Source organism: Nannospalax galili, unplaced genomic scaffold (genome assembly GCF_000622305.1).
Source record: "Nannospalax galili isolate Female #2095 unplaced genomic scaffold, S.galili_v1.0 scaffold54, whole genome shotgun sequence".
NCBI classification, from domain to species: domain Eukaryota; kingdom Metazoa; phylum Chordata; class Mammalia; order Rodentia; family Spalacidae; genus Nannospalax; species Nannospalax galili.
The window spans coordinates 14127144-14148030 of record NW_008341028.1 but is presented as its reverse complement, the minus strand read 5'-3'; the positions used below and the strand labels follow the sequence as shown (position 1 = coordinate 14148030).

Here is a 20887-nt window from a genome sequence, read left to right as displayed (position 1 = left end):
CGGAAAAGCTGGTATTTGAGCAGGACTCCACTATTTCAGTACTTGAGCCTCATACTGTCTCTTCCTTCGCTCCTAAACCCACAGGCACTCACTCACACTGCAGCACTGGCTCCCTGGTGCCAAGGCTCCTTGCTTCTGAGAATTCAACTTGCAGGTTGATTCTCACTTCTTGACCTGTGCGCCAATCTCAGTCCTTCAAGTCGGCCATGATGGATTGTAAACTAATAAAAACAGCCACCATTTCCTATCATTATAGCTCCTGCCTTCACCATGCCCAACTTCAGAACTGCCTGGTGCTTCTTGTTCCTTATCTCATCGCATTCCCAAAGCAATCCTACAAAGTCACTGATAATTTACCATTTTATTTATTTTAAGACAGTATGTATCCCCAGTTGGCCTAGAACTCACTTTATAGACCAGTCTGGCCTCAAATTCACAGAGATCCACCTGTCTCTGCCACTGGGATTAAAGGCGTACATCACCATACCTCACTTACTGTTTTATTTTGCATGATCGTGTATGTGTATATGGAGACCAGAGGACAACCTTGGTTGTCATCCTTAGGAACACCATCCACCTCCTTTGAGGCGGGGTCTCCCACTGGCCTGGAGATCACCAATTAGGTTAGGCTGGCTGACCAGTGAGCCCCAGTAATCTTCCTGACTCCACCTCCTCAGCACTGGGGTTACAAATGTACACTATCATGACTGGATTTTACATGGGTAGGAATGGGACTCAGGTGCATGGCAAGGACTCTACTGACTGAGCCATCTCTCTAGCCCCATTTCCCCCATTTTATAGACAAGAAAAGTCAAATAACCAAGGTCCCACAGCTAGCAAATGGCATAGCTAGATCCAAACCCAAGTTGTCCCCCCAAGTCGCCATATCTCCCTCCATGGCCATACATAGCTGTTCCTAGCCCTCTGGCCTCAGGGATTTTAGGACAGGCCACTCCATCTGAGAACTTGATTATGTGGTCAATCACTCAGTTACATGAGACAAGAGTCCAGACAAACAAGCTGGCACAACTCGAGGAATTACTAAAAGGGATTTAGTGGCTCTTGTGGGAGGGTTGGAACTTTCAGGGCTGAAAGAAGGGTGGCAAGAGCCAAAGCTGGGACTTGATACTGCCACTGGCCTCCTCTAAACCCCTCTCTCGAGCTGTCCTAATTTGCCTTTTGTTGCTATGAGAAAACATTGACCAAAACCAACTTGGGAGTAAAGAGTTTATTTCATCTTACAATCTCCAGGTCACAGTTCATCACTGAGCAAAATCAGGGCAGGAACTCAAGACAGGAACCTGGAGGCAGGAACTGAAGTAGAAACCATGGAGGAATACTGCTTATTGGCTTGCACCCCCTAGCTTGGCTTGCTTGGATACCTTCTTCTTCTTCTATCTCCTCCTCTTCTTCCTCCTCCTCTTTTTTTTCTTCTCCTCCTCCTCCTCCTCCTCTTCTTCCTTCTCTTTCTTTTTCTTTTTGAGATAGGGTCTCCCTGTAATCCCAGTTCTGGGATTAAAAGGGTGCACCACCACACCCAACTTTAGATTTTTTTTTTTTTTGGTCTTTTTGAGACAGGGTCTCCCTGTAGCCCCAGCTGTCCTGGAATTCACTATGTAGACCAGGCTGGCCTTGAACTCATAGAGATCCACCTGTCTCTGCCTCCTGAGTGCTGGGATTAAAGGCATGCACCACCACACCCAGCTCAGATATCTTTTTTTATACAATCTAGGCCCACTTGCCTAGGGAAGATACAACCCACAACGGGCTGACACCTCCTACATCAATTAGTAAGAGAACATTCCATGAACATACTCACAGGCCAATCTGTTGGAGGCAACTCCTCAGTTGAGATTTTTCTCTTCCCCGGTATGTCTAGGTTTGACACAAACTAACCAGCACACCTGGCTTGCTTGGCTTTCTGCACTTGCATGGGAAAGATGCCCTTAGAATTCAGCTTGTATCAGAGCAGAAAAAGGTCTTCTTCCTCCAAGATCCAACAGATCCATTTCAGGGAAGGAGTCAGACTGGGTCTGTGCCCACCCCTTGGACCAATCACTATGACTAGGGAGTGACATTCTATGATTGGTGGGCTCTAGGTCACATATCTACCTGATAGCAATGGAGCAGGGATGGGCAAAAGGAGCTCATAACTTAACTGACAACCTATATGGATTATTTGATAATGGCAAGAAATGTCCCAAAGGAAGAAGGTGTCAGAAGTGAGATGATGGAAATTGGGTGAGAGAATAAAAGTTGCTAGCTGTCACAGGCCACTACACTGGCCCATGTGAGAGATGGGGAAGGAGACACCAAGATATCACTACAAGGAATTCACGGCCTCCAAAGGAAATACCTTACAGATTATCAAGCCATTAGCAAGAGATGATAACAGTTACCAACTATGGAGCACCTACAGGGGCCAGGCACTAGGCCAAGTACCCTGGAAAGTAACTACTATTGTCATTTCTATTTTTCTGAGTCTAAGATTTGGTAGAAAAGTAGAAAACAACCTCTTTTTTTCCATGATAGCCAATTCAGAAAAACATAAAAATGTTTATGGGCCCCTTATCCCCACTCAGAGAGGTTAAGTGACTTGTTCAAGGTCACACAGCTAGTACATTAAATGAACATCCTGGGAAGTATCTGGGTAAGAGCCAAAAGAGTGCTTCTACCTCCCTCTGTAGACTAAAGGATGGGGGAAGACTACCTGGAGATGGAGAAGGTGGAGGAAGATCAAAGCAGAGCCTGGGGGCGGAACATCTGGGCATGTGGCCAGAGATATGGAGGGACGTGTGGTCCAAACTCAGGGAGACAAGCCTGTGCATCTCTACATTTTCCTGCCCCCCTTGCCTATGTCAGATTTTGAACCAGAAACCCCTCTCTGGGTCTGTTCTTTCCCAGTCCACCCTAGCCAGCCCAACCATTCTTCACAGAACTTCTACACTAACCCCCATCCTCCATTCCTTACTGTCCTCTGTGCACTCTGGAATTCATGGGGGTGGGTGTCCTAGGCATAGTTTGAGACACACAGAAGACAGAAGAAATATCACTTCCCTTCCCCCTTTTCTAAGCACAGAACTTCCACTAATGAGCCCAAGATCAATTAAGTATTAATCTCAGAGCTTGTCAGCTCCCAACACTTCCAACGCTCCCACCTCAGGTGCATCTCCCCATTCTGGATGAGAGTAGATAGTTGCAGGTCTAAGATAAGACCCTCATTTCACTGTTTCAGGCTTAACCCATATTTGGTGTTGGTTTTCCCCCAGTACCACAGATTCTGCAAGAGTCATGGCAGGGACTGTGTGACTTCTGCTCAGGGGACCTAAAGCCACAGCACTGTGCACTCTAGTTAATATGGTAAGTTTGATGTCAGGTGCATTTTACAACAATTTAAAACAAAGTGATTGGTGGGATCTCTGGAGCTACCTCCAGAGGTGAACCTGTCCCCAGCCCACGTGACTGGGTCCCTAGTGCATATCCCTGTTCCTCCAGAAGTTAGCAGAGAAGGAACGCCTAAGCAGCTCTGGAGGATTCTGGGAATAAAACTCTGAGAGGACTCAGAGGCCAAGAGAAACCAGGAATACCCACAAAAAACATCAATGTCCTGAATCCAAGTCCCATGAGCCATCTTAAACCCCCATCTGGCTCCACCTCCTCCTGCCTCTCCACTTTCTGTCTGTCCAGCCTTTAAAAAACACTGTCTGCTCTCATCTCATCTCTCCCTCATCAGTCTTTCAGTCCTCAATGCCCAACAATTTGGTTCCAGTCATACCCCACCCACGCACATACACACCAAATTGCCCCTGACATGTCACCAGTGGCCTCCTAAATGCCAAGGCCAATAAACATTTTATATTCTTCTGAGAGCCCAGCTCTCTGCAGCTTTTGATATCACTGTGTCAAACCTCTCCACCAAGACCTATAATTCCACTCCCTGGGCTCACCCTCTATCTCCCTGACTGCTTCGTCTCCATTTTACGCCTGGACTCTTCTAAGCTTCCAACCTGGACCTGGTGCTACTTATGTTTTATCTGCACAACCTTTAGTCTGCTTAATATCTCATCCCCTCTGATGATAAGTCAAAACAGCAGCCACCATCAAACCCACCACTGTCAACTCCCAGCTCTTCCAGGAACATGGATCTACCCACCTTCTGACTCTCTCCATGTGTCCCAAATGTCTTCTCTTTACCCCAGACCACTTTGACTCAGATACACACAATTGTTTACCCTGCCTCACAAGCTGTAAGCTAGAAGCAAAGGACTGCCCCTACCTCTCAAAGCTCAATAAATCTCTTAAGTACTGCCATGCAGCCTATCATTTCTGTAAGCAGTGCCAGGCACCACACCCTACCATACACCCCCAATCCCTGTTGTCCTTCTGGATGGTCTCCTTTCAGTTCAAGACTTGTCAGGAGCCTTCTAACTAGGCAGTTGGCCTATGGCTTTCTACTCAAACCTATCATCCACAGTGTTCCAGAGGGTCTCCTGAGTGGGCAGGTGGAACCTGGCTTCCCCCCACAGCAGTATAACTCCTCTCTGCCCCAGGATAAATTCCAAGCTCCTAATCTGGTCCTCCTGTCTCCTGATCTAGTCTTCCTCTAACCCACTTCACACAGAGTCCTCACAATGGTATCTACAGAGCCACGTTTCAATTAAACTGGCCCTCCTCCACTTCTGCTCCTGAACCCTTGCTCTCACCCTACTTTCCACTTGGAATATTGATCCCTACTTCCCCCATGCCATAGTCACCTGGAAGAATCCTAGATTCAGCTCAAAGGTTGCTTTCCTGGGAAGACTTCAGGGCCCTGACCTGTGCTCCCTCCTTTCACCCCATACCTGCCATGTTACTATAACTTATAAAACTTGCCTGTAATCTGTCTACACTTTCCTTTTGCTCAAGAATCTCCTCCTGAGGTACTTTTCCTCCCCCAACAGAGCCGAGCAAGGTGCCGGGCACACAGCAGGTCCTGAAAAAAATGTTGATAACATGGATTAAGAACTGGGGGAGATAAGCAAATGTGAAGCACCCCTGTAGCCACCAACCTCTGGCTCAGCCAGGCCATGGCACACAGTAGGTGCTGAGTAAAGGTTGGCCAGATTTTGTTTTCTGAGCTAAAGCAAGGTCTGGGGTAGTCTGAGGTATGGTGGCAGAGGCGGGAGGGGGCCTGAATGAAGGAAGGAGTCAGAAGGGAAACCCGGGTGCACCGCAGAGGGGAAAGGGAACCAAAGGGCTGTGTCAAAATGAGGGAAAGAAACTTCAAGTCTCCGCCTCTGTGCGACCTCGGCCGGCGACTGTCGGCCGGGCTAGCCATCCTCCAGCCCCGCTAGCGCCGCGTCTTTCCCTCCCTGGGGTGGCGAGACCCCCCGGCTCGCGCGCTTGGCTCAGGGCGCTGGCAGGCGTGTGTGTCGCTTTAAAAGCTCCCTCCCGGCGCGCGGGCCGGCCCCTTCCCTGCCAGCGCCGAGGCGAGCGGAGCCGCGCAGCCCCGCGGCCTTTGAGGGAGCCAGCGCCCGCCCGGGCGGCCGGCACTCGGGGTGGGGGAAGCGGGCCAGGCCCGCGGAGCCGGGCGGCCAGCGCAGGGCAAGCCGAGGGCGAGACAGCCGGGGAGAGAGGCCCGGGACACCCCGGTGCCTCGTTTACCCCTTCCGCAGCCGCCCGGAGCCGCGAGGCTCGGAGCCGAGAGCAAGCGCGCAGGAGGCGGCCGAGTCGAGCGGAGGCTGCGCGCCCCGTGCGCCCGGCCGGGCCCGCCGTGCCTCCTCCGTGTCGCCTCCGTCGCCCCTCTGCTCCGAGGGCGAGACAGCCGGGGAGAGAGGCCCGGGACACCCCGGTGCCTCGTTTACCCCTTCCGCAGCCGCCCGGAGCCGCGAGGCTCGGAGCCGAGAGCAAGCGCGCAGGAGGCGGCCGAGTCGAGCGGAGGCTGCGCGCCCCGTGCGCCCGGCCGGGCCCGCCGTGCCTCCTCCGTGTCGCCTCCGTCGCCCCTCTGCTCTCCTCCGCAGGGCGCCGATCCTGGCCGCCGCCCCCCCCCCCCCCCCCCCCCCCCCCCCCCCCCCCCCCCCGCTATTCCTCAGGCCAAGCCTTGCGCGCTCCATCTCCGCCGACACCGGGTGCCCGCGGCCACCGCCGACGCCCCCTCCCCCGCATCACCCCCCGGGGGGCCGGGAGGAATCCGGACATTCCCCACCCTGGACCGAGCCGACTGCGGGACTGAGCTGAGCGGATCCCGCGGCCGCTCCGGACGCCGCCCCGGCCGGAGCGCGGACACTCTGGGTCCCGGCTGAGCGCATCCTGGGCGCCCAGCGGTGCCAGCTCGCGGGCAGGGCAGAGCACCCGGAAGGATTCGGGACCCTGCGGATCTGGACTGGACAGAGAGAATCGCGAACCGTGAGGATCCCTGGGAATGCCAGGCTGAGGGGATCCCGACGCCCTCCCCAGCCCTCCGACTTTGGCTCACGCTCCGGAACCGGCCCAGTGTTGCCTCGGCCGTCCTGCGCCCGGGTCACCTGTGGCCTCGGAGCCCCGAGCCCGCCGGACCCTCGCTCATATCGTCCCGGAGCCTGGCGGAGGTGGTGAGAGATTTTTCCTGCCCCCTTCCCCGAAGCGCGGAGGCCCCGCCCCCTCCCACCGCCCAGATGTCTCTGGCTGACGCTCCGAGGACCTTCCTGAGGCCAGGGTCCGAAGGGTCCAGAGAGAGAAGCCCGCCCTAGGGAGCCTTGGGGGCCCCCCAACCTCTCCTTGGGGCTTGGCCCCCGAAGCTGCTTGGAGGAAAGGCCGGTGCCCCCACCCTCGGTGAGTCCGGGAGCTGGGAATCCGAGGGAAGGCAGTGCTGGAGGGAGGGAGGGTCCGGTGGAAACGAGGGCACCCTGTGGGCACTGGAAGAAGGATGGAGAGCTGAAGAGGCCCTGTGCAGAACCAGCCGGGCCAAGCTTGACTGGTGGCTGAGGGGGTGGGGAAAACGCGGCCAGGGTGCCCCAGAGAAAGCTGAGGACTTCTGCCTCCAAAGCAGAGACTCCCCCATTATCCCTCTAGAAGGGGGGTATGCTGAAAACCATCTGCTTCACCACCCCTCCCCACAAACAAAAAATAAATAAATCTCCAGCGAGGAAGGAAGGGTACAGGCAGTGAGAGGAGGGAGGCAGCGGCAGCAGGCTGATGCTGCAGCCTGGGAGGGCTGACGCCAGGCTTGCTCTCTCTGCAGGGGGCTGCCCTCCTCGGATCCAGCTTCCTCTCCAGCGCTGCCCATGTCTGGAGCCCCCTCCACACCTGGAAGACCCTGACCACTGTCCCTCTGCAGTTTCAGTTGCCTCCAGAGACCTCTGCCTTTGCAACTGCCTAGGAGTTGCGAGGGGATTGTTGCCTTTCCCCATCCCAAGGGCATCTCTTACCCTTAGTTCTTGCAGAATCATCCCCCTGCCTCAGCAACCAGGTTCAGGCAAAGATAGGCTCTGTGCACCACAGGCACTCCAAGTCCTGGAAGCTGTTCTTTGGACCCAAGGCCCCTCCCCTTGCCCTTCTGTGTCCTCACTTTGAACCCCCCCCCCCTTGTCATATTCTGTCTCCCTCTGGGTGCTCCATTCCCCACCCAGGGGCAAAGTAGGTGTAGTGGCAGGCTGCACGGTCTGGGTGAAGGCTGCCCAAGGCCAGGGTGGGCTGGGGGGCCGTTAAGATGTGGAGCTCTGCCCGACCGAGGGGGGCTCGGTGGAGGCAGACGAAGTGTGTGCCCCCCTGGGGCGAGTATGGGCAGGCCTGCGGCCACGTGGTGAAGGATGAACATTCGGGGTGCCCCAGACCTCGGGCAGCCCAGTGACGATCCCAACAGTGGTGGAGAGCGGGAGCGGATTCGACAGCGCATGAAGATGGTCATCGGGCAGCTCGAAGGCATTCTGAGGGAACTCAAGGAGGTGGCCAAGGAACTGAGGGAGGTGAGTGAGGGGTGAGCAGGGGTCACACAGACCCTAACCCTGCTTGGCTGGGCTCAGCACCAAAACATACATGTGTGTTTGAATGTGCAAAGCTATGTGCATTAGGGCCACTCTGTTGAGGACCACCCTTCTCTTCCTTCTCCTTACCACAAAATGTTTTTGCTAAAACTGACCATGCCCATGGTTGGAAGGTCCTTGATGTTTCAGAGACTGCTTGAGCTGATATCAGTGGGCCCGGGCTCTGTGGTTAGCATTGCAGGCTGCCTGGATGACCAGTGAGGACTAAATGCCCCCAAGCTGACCTTTGACCTCCACTATCTGTCTCCCAGATGCTGAGCTGGTCACAGGGACTCTGGAAGAGTGTGGATGGCTTTGCTGAATCAGTTCCTTTTGCTTGAGGCCCAGCTGAAAGCATTACCCCATCCATCACACAGAGAACCCTTAATCTGGGAGAGGCGATTAAAACCAGCTATGGCCTCTCTGTCTTGGAGTAAGAATGAGGCTGGGAGCTGCTGGAGGGGATCAGGCAGGGGTCCTTGTGTACATTGGCAGTAAGAGAGATCTACTTTAGAGAGATGGACTGCCCCCATCCCTCGGGGCATGCTTCTGAATGGTTTTTGCCGAGGCCAAAAAGTCAGTGAGAAACCCCGAGATGTGTGTGTCCCTCTCTGACTCTCTAAGTGGAGCAAGGTTTAATTACTGCTTCCCACATTGCTGGGGTAATGAGGTACACGTGTCCTCCACCCTGCCCCCTGGGCTGCGTTCATGCCCAAAATGCATGACCAGCGTTCTGAGCTGCTGGCCTGAATTTGCCCACTGGGGCCCATTACACCAGCCAGGTGGGCTTTAGGCAAATTTCAACTCCTTGTAACCAGGGCCCCTGCAGAGATGAAAGGGGAGCAGATTGAGCTGAGTTATAGGCTCTGGCTCCCTGGCTAGCTGTGTAGTGAGGACGCTGTAAGAGACTGAGGAGATGGGGCAGGCTATGGGCATGAACTCCAGACTGGCAAAGTGGCTTTCCAGCCTGACCTGAAACTGAAGGAGAGGGGTTGTTTGAAGGGAGATGTGAATTGGCGTCACAGAGATGCCAGGCCAGGATCGTCCTAAAGCAGTACAGCCCCAGGTCCAAGGTCAGCTTCCTGGAACCTGCCAGGAGATCCTGTCTCCAGGGATAGGGATAGCTGGTGCTTCACAAAGGCGGAGGTGGTGGTGCTTCTGCCTATGCACTGGGCTGCCCATAGTCTGAGCTCCAAGTACAGTTTGGAAGTCAAAGGCCACAGGCTCCTGAGCAACCTCTCCTCTGACTTCATGAGTCCAAAGAACTAGCTTGTCCTCTTCTACTCCTATCTTATTCTGGATGCCCTGCAGTTTTATCAGTCCCACTCTCAGGAAGGGACATGGAACCCCAGCAAGAACTGGTGTTGTCTATAATCCTGGGAGTCAGCCTTGGTACAACTTTGAGCCTGCTCCTAATGGAGCATCTTCCAGGGCCCTTCATCCTCTCTCTCAGCATTCAAAGCTTGAAGAAATCTCACAGATTGTCCAGACTAGCCCTGTCCACTTACTGTTGAAGGAACTGAGGCCCAGAGAAGCTTGTCCAAGGTCACACAACCTACCTGTGACAGAACTGAGCCTAGAGCTCAGATTCCCAATGCTTATTTGAGGTGGGGTACTGGGTAACCTCAGCATTTTGACAAGGATCTTCAGGAGGTGATACCTGATGCTTATGCTGTGGTGCCTAAGTGCTAGGAATAACTGGTGGATTTTTTAGGTGTTCCCTTACCTTTCACATTCACCTATTCCCCATGTCCGTCACTCCAGAGCTCTGGGTGACAGGGTGACAGTTTATGTACCCCAGAGGCCTGAGCCAGGACAAACAGTGATGAGTTTCCTCCCCCACACCTGTAGGCCGTGTGTCTTCACCCTAGACTTTGGCAAGTTGCTATGACAACCAAAATCTACCCTGAATGCCACTGCCTGCCCGCTGCCAATGGCACCCAACTGGGTGTAGGGGGTGAGCCTCAGAGCTCCCTAGTCTCCCAGGCAGAGGGCGGTATGCATATAGGGTGATAGGCAGATAAGAGGGGAGACCCAAGAGTAGAAGATATCTCATAACCTTTGGGATGGGGTTTGTTGGGGATGGGAGTATCTGTGCTCAGGTCCTCGTTTAGAACGTGTGATGGTGACTCTCGGTCCTTAAGGGGGACATAAAACTGATCTGTCTGACTCCATTCAGGCCCTCAGTGTGGTGTTTTTCCATCAGGGACATCTGTGGGCCTGTGGTGAAGAGAACAGCAAGCCCTATTCTTTCATCATACCCTACTCCCTGGGTAGTGCCTGCTCCACCCCAAGAGCTCAGACCAAAGCACTTTGGTGTGAAGACAGGAGTCATATACAGGGCTGGCAGGGGTGCTGCACAGGAACCTTGCTGAAGGGGCCAGGCAGCAAAGGACAGGCTCTGCTGTTACCCTCCATCATCCTTATGTCATCCTCCTGTCCCCTATACCTCTTCTTCCCTGCCCAACATCACCAACACTGGGAACACTTCTCACCATCCTAAGCATATAGCCTGATATTCACCAAGGGATGAAAGCCACGAAAACCCCTGAGTCTCAGTTTGCTCCTCTCTGAAATGGAGGTGCTGATGGCTCCTCCCTCACAGTGATACAGCAAGGGTTGTTGGAGGCTTGGGATGAAGGAGGACTGATACCTGCTCTCATTCCCAGAGGATCTGAAATTCCCTCTCTCTACTTTCTCAGTCTCCACTATAGTTCTTCCACCAGCTCCCTGGGTGACAGGCAGCAAGTCCTATCCCAAAAGTAGGGAGAGTCAGTTAAAGGACTAAATGAGGTAAGGAATATAAAAGTGCTTTGAAAGCTGAAACTGAGCCACCCAGGGATGTAATAGTCAAAGGTTAATTAGCCCTCATTTCTCCTAGGTGCCTCAGTACTCCAGGATGCCAAGCCAATCCCAGCAGGCTCCTCAGATTCAGTGGATCTTAAGTTAGAGGCATAGCCCAGCCCAAGGATTAACACCACAGGCCAGGCAGCCAGTGGTTTCTGGTTCAGATCTGAGTACCACCCCTTCATGAGCTGTGTGAACTTGGGAAAGTTACTTTGCTTCTCTGTGCTTCTGTTGGCCCATCTGTAAAATCAAGATTCTAATTCTTTATTTACAAATATATGTAAATTTTTAATTTACATACACACACACACATATAAACAAAGGAAAGGGAACTGTGAATTAGAGTCACAGAGATGCCAGGCACAAAGCCAACACCATATCTTTTTTGTTTTGTTTTTACATTGCATTGTTGGAGACTGAATCCAGGGCCTCACATGTTAGGACATGTCCCCAGCCCACTGTTAGGTATTATTACTAAATTATTCTAGCACTTTCCTGCTCCCCAACTCCATGAATAGCCTTGTTTTCTAGAGTCATAGCAGCCTCTTAGCCAAAAGGGTGCCACCTGGAGTAGGCAGTCTCATCTCCCACCAATGAGGAAAGGAGAGACAGTGACCATGATGGAGGTAGGAAGGGGACTCCAGTAAAGTAGCTTTTGAACAGAGATGCACAGACGCGAGAGACAAGATCACCAGCCATCTAGGGGAAGAACATTGCAGGCAGTGGGAGCTATGGTACCAGGGCCGTGGGGAGGAAGTGAATGTGATCATTGAGGAAGCCATTGGAAGGGGGAGCAGAGAGGGCCTCAGAGGACAAGGGAGGGTATGCAGTGGAGACCATGCAGCAGAGTATAGAACATGAATTTGATGTCAGTAAAAATCCCTACTTTCCACAAATCTAGTTGTGTTTCTGGGGGAGAATCTGCCTCCTCATGCCTCCCCCTGCTGCCCACAGGCTCAGAGCTCCCAAGGGTAGGATTAAAGGTCCTCATCCTTGGCCCACCAATGGTTGAGCTCACCTTGAACAGGTACTTGGCTTCCCTCTGCTCCATGGGGTGTTCAGAAGTGATCCTTTCATTGACCATGTGTACTCCCACATTTCCAGTAAGTCTTGGGTAGGATATAACTTAAGGGTAAGGTTGCCCACTTGTCCCAAAGATCTCAGAACAACAGGGTGGCCACAGCCTCTCTTCTGCTGGAGGTGGCAAGACGGTGGTCCCACCACCTGGTTTGCATAGTTCTGTGGCAGCCTGTTTTCCAGCTGTCCATTGGTCAGGTGCCATGTGTAAAGGTGTCAGGGAAAACCACAGCCTTTGCTAGTGAGAGAGGAATAAATGTGGCCTAGCCAGGAAGCAGCTGGAGCAGGAGAGGCTGGGGACCACAGGGCTGTGCCAAAGTGGGTCAGCTCTATCACCTGCAGTTCAGCATGACTTGGGTGAATTTTTTTCTGTTATTTTTTTTCACACCTTCTTTTCCTCCCTTTTTCCTTTGCCTTCTCTCCTCCGGACAGATTCACAGAGGCTCCCTGGCCAATTAGGCCAAATTGCGGGATGAGAGCCATGAATCATGATCAGCTCACTCTCCCTCTCGCCAATGCCACAGCCCCCCAGGAAGATAATAAACAATGTAATCACAGAATTAAAAAACAATCAGTGGTCATAAATAATGCAGGATCCCCAGTTATATAACCAGCTGTCCAGGGAGCTGGGAGAAAGGGAAGGAGGTGGGGACGCTAGGTCTGGGACACTGAGTCCTCAGAGAACACAAAAATGCCTTCCTTGAAGAGGGATTTCAGCCAGTGGTGGAGGGAGGGTCCCAGCCAGGTATACTGGATGGTCCAGGTATATAACACAGAAGCCCCTCAGGCTTCTGTCAGCTGGTCTACAGCTTCACTTATAGAGTAGGCCAATCTCTGTGTAGCTGGGGGTACAATGATGGGTGAACAGACCCAGCCCTAACCTTTCTAAGGCTTACTGTCTATCAGGGAGACAAACTTCAACCACATTATGACATGCAGGCACAAAAGTGCAGCTGCAACCAATATTGCCCTCAGCTGGGAACCAGGAGGCTTTCTCCACAAAGTGAGAATGGAGAGAAATGGGAGGGAGGGCATGCCAGGTGAGCCCAGTGGCAGCCGGGAGCTTGGTAAAATGTACAAGGAGATGAGGGGGAGGCCACCTGCTGGAGGGGAAAGGGGGTGGCATTTAGAAGGCTCAGGAGTTTGGGGAGCAGGAAAGGACTGGAGGCATAGGGGGGATGTGGTCCTGATGCTGATCAGAACATTCCCTAATGCAGACCATGGAGCAGGCACTGGCACGAAGTTGCTGTGGATGGGAAGATTTCAATGGGCAAGGCTGACCAAAACAGGTTAGGGAACTTGAGACAGCTCTCTGCCCTGCTTTCCCTCTCACATGCACAGTCTTAGCCCCTCAGAGAAGGTTAGTCTTGGTTGCAAGGTGCCAGACCAGGGAGTCAGGACTCCACTTCAAGCCTCAACTCAGCTCTTTCCAGGTGCTGGGCCTCAGTTTCCCCATCAGTAAATACAATGGCATGGGTACATTCAGCAGTGTCTCTCTAGTCCCTTCCTGCTTTGAGATTTTTCTGGTTCTTTCTCCTTTCTCCCCTTCTTTCCTTCTGTGTATATAATTATTTCTCTGCACTCCAAGACAATCCCAAATTACATGTAGGCAAAATGATTATTAAATCTCAGAGAGAAATCACAGATTTCAAGACAACCAGAGCAGAGAGGCAGGTCACACAGGCCTGTCCCAACACCTGCCCTCCACGCTGGCCTGTGAAATGAGACACTAGAGAAGGGAAGCAGGGTTAGGGACTGACCCAGGACCCCGCACAGAAGCTGAGTACCACAGAGCACTTGACTTCTCTTTCTGATCCTCACTTCTGTCATTCATCAAGTGTTGTAAAAATCAGATCTGTAGTGCTCAAGGACACATGTATACTTCAGGTAAATAAGTACCAGCACACACAGCCATGAAAGGTGTACCATATCCTGGCATTCTGCCACAGACACCAAAACCTCCCCATCAGTGTGGCATTTCTTGGGTGAAGAATGGATTCCTATCTGCTCTTGGGCCTGGCCATATGTTCATGTCTATTGGTGCGTGATGGATACTGGTAGTCTACATTGTTCTTTCTGCTTTTCCAACAGTGTTAGGTCAAGTCCTCATAGTAGCCCTTTCAAGTAAGTACTGCTGGAATTCTCCTTTGGTAAAGTAACAGAAGTACAGAGAAGTTAAGTAACTTGGTTAAGATTACACAGCTCCTAAGTGGTGAAGTCGGGGTTGGAGCTCAGCTTTGACTTACTGGTTTAGCTGTCCAGATGCAGTAGTTTAAAACATGGTGGTAATTCTTCCATCTTCATCATCCTGGGCAAGGTGAGTGATATCATGTCAGAGCAGGAGACAACAGCTTGGAGGTGGATTATCATCTACCTTCAATTCTGTTGCCAACAGGGGGCAGACTTGAGACCTGAAACCAGGCCTCCCTCTTTCCCATTCTCCATACCCCAAGGTGAACCAAAAGAGGATGCTAATGTAGAAGGGAAGGAACCCAATGGGAAGGCTTCTGGAACAGGTGGTCAGCTAGGAATATGTCTGCCCCTCCCCAACCCCAGGCTTACAGGCTTCTGCTGGGTACACCCAGGATATCCCTTCCATCCATCAGGCCTTCTGTACCCAGCCTGGCCTCTGCTGAGTCTGTGGGATCCCAGCCAAGCCATTCAATCCCAGCTTCCTCCAAGTACCACCACCCTCAGGCTGCAGCAGCTGGTGATGGCTCTCAGGATCAGAAGTCCCATCTGAGGATGTGGCTAACTGAACAGCAGAGCCTCTTCTTAGGCTGCCCCTGGTTTAATTCCTCAGCACCCAGACCACCAGGCTAGTGCTTTTGAAAACACAAGACAGCAGCTGGGAGTGTTATGATCTCGTGGGTGCAAAATGAAAAGCTTGGCACATAGTAGGTGCTCTGAGGTGAGCGGCGATGTCTTTTTGATTTCCAGGTCTCCTCCAAATCCTCCCACTATCCTTGTTGCTCGCCATGAAGCTCTGGTGAGGCTGGCCAGGCACTTGATGCTGAATGACATTGCGTTCCAGAAAGCTTATGTGACTTGCCTAAAGTCTGTCCCCCGGGTGTCCCCCCTCCAGTCCTCTGCAGATCTCAGCCAACTGATTCCTGCAGCCACAGTAAGGGAACTTCCCTAGGCATGGGCTCCTCAAACAACTTCTCAGACTCACTTACAGAGACAGACTCCTAGAATCTCAGAGATGGAAGGGACCTTATAGGTAAACTAGTTCACCCACTGTCCCAATTTATTAATTGAGAAACAGACCTTGAAAGGTATAGGGACAGTCAGGTACCTGGAGCCCATCTCCCACTGACCCAGCTGCTCTAGACAGAATCTTTGCTTGCTTCCTGCCTCACCTTGGAGCACCAACCACCTACTTTTCTCACCAGGCATGGAGCAGTGTCTGAATGACAACAGTAGCTGGTAAAGGAGAATTGGATTAAGACTTGCTTAGTTAACTTATTAACTGACCACTCGGAGCCCAGGCAGATAATGCCAGCCAGATGCTGGGAACAGGATATTGGTCCTGATGGTTCATTATGTCTCTGTCCCTGGGTCTCTGTGGCTCTAACACTTGCTCCCTCCGCTGGCTGTTTTGTTTGTTTTATATTCTGGCCTTGGCCTGACCCTCCTCTCCCCCTTCTCAAGCTCTGTCCTCTCCCTAGGCCTCTGTCTGATCTGCCTCCCTCTCTCCCTGTCTTCCTTTCTGATTTATGAGCCAAAAGAGGCCCAGGCAAGGGTGCATCCACAGGCAGAACTGTCTGCTCAGAGACCGAGGGCTTTTCTTTACAGGGGGCAGAGCAGGGTCCAGTGACCTCCACAGCTGAGCTGCCCCTTGAGTACATTTAACAAGCAGCTCTGGGCCAGGATGAATGGTCCCTTTATTGCTTAACAAAGAATGCTTGCTTTATTCCTTTTCCCAATAAGCTTGGATTGATCTCTGCTCATCAGTAGGCAGGGAAGACAAGGAGGGAGGAGGCTCCAGGGCATGCAGTTAGAAGGGGAGGGTGACCCAACCACTGCCACACACCTGCTGCTCTAGTCCCCAGGGCTGGAAAGAGACTCTTGAGAGAGTCACTACCTGATGGCAGAGATGAGTCCAGGATGCTTTAGGTAGGTAGGGCAGGGTCCTCCTTATGACTGCCCTTGTCATTTCTCCCTGAGAGTGAGTGGGCTGCTCATCTCAACACTGCCTTCAAGTCCAGCCACCACCTTGCAGAGTCAACAGCCAGGAGGTCTTCAGGGCAGGATTTCCAAGGCTTGCTGGAGTCTCTCAACAAAACCAAGTTTGAGCCCTGATCACCATACCATCTTCACCCCAAATAGCAGTTGTGTTTGGGAGAGGGGAACATGTAAATGGGCAGGTGGCAGGGTTGAAAGCAGTGCCTCTTCCCCCAAGGGAGTGACCTAAACAAACTCTGTTCACCCTTGTCCAATTTGGCCCTGTACCCATGCATGTACCTGCGTGCGTGCCTGCGTGCGTGTGTGCGTGCGTGCATGTGTGTGTGTGTGTGTGTGTCTGTGTGTGTGTGCTTGTGGAGGTCAGAGGATAACCTTGGGTGTCATTCCTCAGATGCTGCCTACTTCCAGCAAGCCCCAGGGATCCTCTGTCTGCTCTTCCCTCCCTCCTCCTCCTGCTAGGATTGGGATTATAAGAGTCTACCATGCCCAACTTTTCTTTATTTTTAATGTGGTTCTGAGAATCAAACCTAAGTCCTCATGCTTGTAAGGTGAGCATTTTACCAGCTGAGCTATCTCCCCAGCCCCAATTTGGGCCCTTAACAGGGCATACAAACCTGTGACTTCAAGTCCAGTCTCCCCACCTTACAGGGTCACCAGCCAGGAGGTCTCCAGGACAGAGCAGAGGCACACACACACATCCACGTGATTCTGGGCTCTGCCTGGCCCCTCTCACCTCCTCTCCCTTCCATGGCCAGGTGGTAAGTCAGATCGACAAGCTAACCTCCGACTTTGACTTTGAACTGGAGCCAGACGACTGGACCACCGCCACTGTGAGCAGTACCTCCAGCAGCGACAAAGCAGGAGTAGGGGGCCCCTTTGACCTGGGCCACCTGGACTTCATGACAGCTGATATCCTCTCAGACAGCTGGGAGTTCTGTTCCTTCCTGGACGTCTCTACCCCATCAGACTCTGTGGATGGTCCAGAGGCACCACGGCCAGGCACTGGCCCTGACTACCGACTCATGAATGGTGGCATGCCCATCCCCAATGGACCACGAGTGGAGACACCAGACTCTTCCAGTGAGGAGGCCTTCAGTGCCGGCCCTATGAAGGGTCAGGTATCCCAGCGGACCCCAGGGACACGGGAGAGAGTACGGTTTAGTGACAAAGTGCTTTACCATGCTCTGTGCTGTGATGATGAAGAGGGGGATGGTGAAGTGGAGGAGGAGGCGGCAAGCCTGGCCCCAGAGCTGCCCCATATGGAGCCCCATTCAGGCCCCCTCAAGCCTTCCCCAGCCCCCTACAAGACCAGGCGCTCTCCACTGACCACCAGATGCTCAGGCCCCACGTTGGCCCCAGAACAGACCCGAAGGATTACAAGGAACAGCAGCACCCAAACAGTATCAGACAAGAGCACGCAGACAGTGCTGCCCTATACGGCCACCAGACAGAAAGCCAAGGGCAAGAACTAGGGGCTGGGTGGGGGGAATGCATAGAGCTATAAATATATATATATATATTTAAACAAACACAGTCATAATAAAATTCATAAATACTAAGGATCCGGGCCCATCGGCCCCCAAAACTTCAGAAAGCTCATCCTAAAATAATCAGATGTACAGAGTCACCCTCCCCTCCCCATGGCAGGACTCCTGAAGAGACTCTAACCCCACCCACACATAGGTCCCCAGCACCACAGAGGTGTGTGGCTGCTGGCTTGGGTTATGTCCTAGAGGGAATTCAAAAGCTGGAGGTAGGCTAAAGGAGCAGTATCCCAGGGTAGGGCTCACATGAGAGACTGAGAACACAGAGTCAGGGTTGACATCACTCTGGCTGGACCCTGGGTGACAAACACCCCCATTCTTCTCCCAGGTAGACCTATGCCTCTCCAACCTAATGCAGAGTTGCCAGGAGAGATGACCCTGCTTTACCTCCTGTATCTTAGGTTGCTCTGGACACTGAGAAGGACATCTGTTTCTGGGGCAGTTTTTACTGCTGGGAAGCTGGCAATCACAGAGCCTGCAGGACCCTGAGAGCCTGGTTCACCATGATCCTTTCAGCTCCCATTCTTTGCTCATTCTAGGTGGTTCAGAATCTCAGGTCATAGCCCTGAGCAGACCAGAAGTCTGTGAACAAGGTGCAGCAGCTGTCACCATGCTCTGGACCAAGTCACAAATGCTATTGGCCACTTCCTTCAGGCAGGCAGCTAAAAGTGGTGTACCATGTCCCCACCCAGTCCCCGCTTCTCCGGCTCACCTTAGCAAGCCCTGAACGGAGATAAGGAAAGAGTGTAGAGGCAACAGAGCTTCACCTGTAGCACATCCTGCCCAGAGACCATATCTAAATATCCTGGGGATGATAGTGGCAATCATCTCTCACATTTACTGGGCAGGTCACTGCGCCACTAATAACCATAATGCAATTTGCAGCATTATCTCATTGCTTCACTTTTCACATGAAAAGACTAAGGTTCAGAGCAATAAAGTAACTGGCCCCAGGTCACAGAGCCCCTGCCCTCCTGCCCCTGCTGAACAAGTGGCTTGTAGGTTGTGCCTGGCCCTGCCATCTAGAACTGTGTAACCTTGAACAAATCCATTTGCCTCTTTGAGCCTTTCTACCTCATCTGTAAAATGGATCTGATAACCTTCACCCACCTCAGTAGCAGCTACAAGGCTCCAGGGAGATGAGGAGTATACACTCACTCGATAAACTGAAGGCACTGCACCTCTACTGTGGCCAGTGTAGGCCAGCCCATAGTTTCAGTGACTTCCAGTCTTGGGGGCCTGAGAGGATGGGGAAAGAAACCATCCCAAGTCACAAGCACTACATGCCTTTGTCCCTTGGAACAGCTGGAGACCTGGGGATGGCCACAGCGTGACTCAGCTCCCCCTTCCTCTCTCCCCACCCCCAGCAGAGAGGTGAGGTGAATGAACTGGTGAAGCTGTCACTCCTGGGGCCTCCCTACTGCAATGTTCATTAAGGCAGCAGGACAGTCCTCTAGGTCTATCGGGAGGTGCCTTATGATCTGCCAGTACCCCTGCTTCTGCCTGGGAAGGCGCTGTCCAGCCCTAGCATAGGATCCAATAGCCTAGTCAGGAGAGGATACAAGGACATGATGGGGAGATCTGGCAGACCTGGCGTGGCCACAGGGTGAGATCTGTCTCTACTGTGGGGAGGACAGAGTCCTACAGACAGCATGGTGCAGCCTCCATAGTGGAAAAGAGGTGGCTGGAGTGAGTTCTTCCCAGCCCAGGCCTCTGAGCTGGGGGCTGAGCCCTTCTGTCAGCCCAGGAAACCCTCGGGCCTCACCAGCAATGGAATGGGATCCCAAAGCTTCTTAGGACTTGAAACAGAATGTGTCCACCCAGAGAGAGAAAGGGAATTCTACCTGTCAGAGCCACTCAGATCAGTGACAAGACCCTGCTTCAAAGGACAAGGGCCAGCAGGGTCCTGCCCTCCCTGTCAGTGAGCTGGGGAATCCCCACTCACCCCATTCTCTCTCTGAGACTTGTTTTTCCTCTCCATGGATAATATTATATTTCTCATCTTTTCAACAGTCAGGGAAATGAAACCTCATTTCACAGGGGAAGGAACAGAGGCCTAGAGCCAGGATCTTTGACAGAACACAGGATGAGGACATTTTTCCCTTCTCAGACCCCTCCTCTAACCTTGGCTCATATGGCAATATGTGGTCATGGTTGAGATCTACCACTTGTACCCAGATGGGGCATAGTGTGACTGTGTCCTGGTTTTGAAGTGGTTATCGGTCCACTATGGGGAAGGCCCAGAAAGCACTTGACTGCCTCACTGGATCTGGGCCTCACTGGCAATGGGTTAGGATCCCCAGGACTTCTTAAAACTTGAAACACAGACCTACCCACCCAGGGAGAGAAAGCTTTCTGACCATCAGAGCAGGTGAACCAGGAACCTGCACCCCTAGGGAAGGAGGGCCTGTCCTTGGGGCACACACGTCCTGGTCCCTTTTCCACCAAGCCAGTTCTGCTTCTGTTCCTCTCTGCCCCCAGACTGCTCTGCTGGTGTCTGGGTTTGCTCTTGGGGAGCAGATCTGCTACTAGGAAGTCCGATTTCACCCACCACCTGCTGTGAGCATTTTCTGGTAGAGGTGGGAGGGAGCTAAGCTGGCCCTGGCAACAGAGAGGAGTCTAAGCATAATAAATAGCTCCCATTTAATGAGAGCATACTACGCACTGGCATTGTGAAAGCACATGCCTTATCTCATTCATTCCTCACAGAAATGGTGAGATATGTAATTTTACTTGAGCCTATTTTCCAGGTAGGGAAACTGAGGTTCTGAGAAGTCAAGTAGCTTGCTAAAGGACACACAGTGTGAGTTAGGGAACTGGGTTGAGGGGTCATCAAAGCCTGATCCCACTTTGGTAAAATGGGCACATTGTGGTATACCCTCATGCCTGAGAATAAAGAGAATTCCTATCTCCACTTTTCGGTCTGAGAGACTAAGGAACCAATGATGTAGTCTACACATAGTGTGAGTATAGATTTGATACAGAGATGATTTGATAAGAGCCATAGGCAGAAAGTGAGGCACAATATTCAGGATCCTAGCACCATCCTTTGTCTTTAGAGACAAAGCCAGGCCAGGCCATGTTAGCAAGGAAGAATAGTAGGAAATCCAAACGGCAGCAGACCCAGCCCTCCACCCCCCTCACCTGTGTCCCCTTTCTCTGTCCCCACCCCTCCCATCTCCACTGATTATCACCTATTCCACCTTCCAACCCCAGGACTTGTGTAAGAAAACTGGCATTTATTGATAGCCT

General features: G+C 52.5%; 1 protein-coding gene across 1 annotated transcript; it reads left to right on the top strand.

The window, feature by feature from the left end:
- The first annotated feature begins 6077 nt into the window (after positions 1-6077).
- On the top strand, positions 6078-20549 carry Insyn1 (inhibitory synaptic factor 1). The gene is made up of 3 exons (XM_008836460.2): positions 6078-6789; positions 7199-7922; positions 16847-20549. The coding sequence occupies exons 2-3, from the start codon at positions 7767-7769 to the stop codon at positions 17561-17563; spliced, it is 873 nt and encodes a 290-aa protein (XP_008834682.1). The 5' UTR covers positions 6078-6789; positions 7199-7766; the 3' UTR covers positions 17564-20549.
- The last annotated feature ends 338 nt before the right edge of the window (positions 20550-20887 follow it).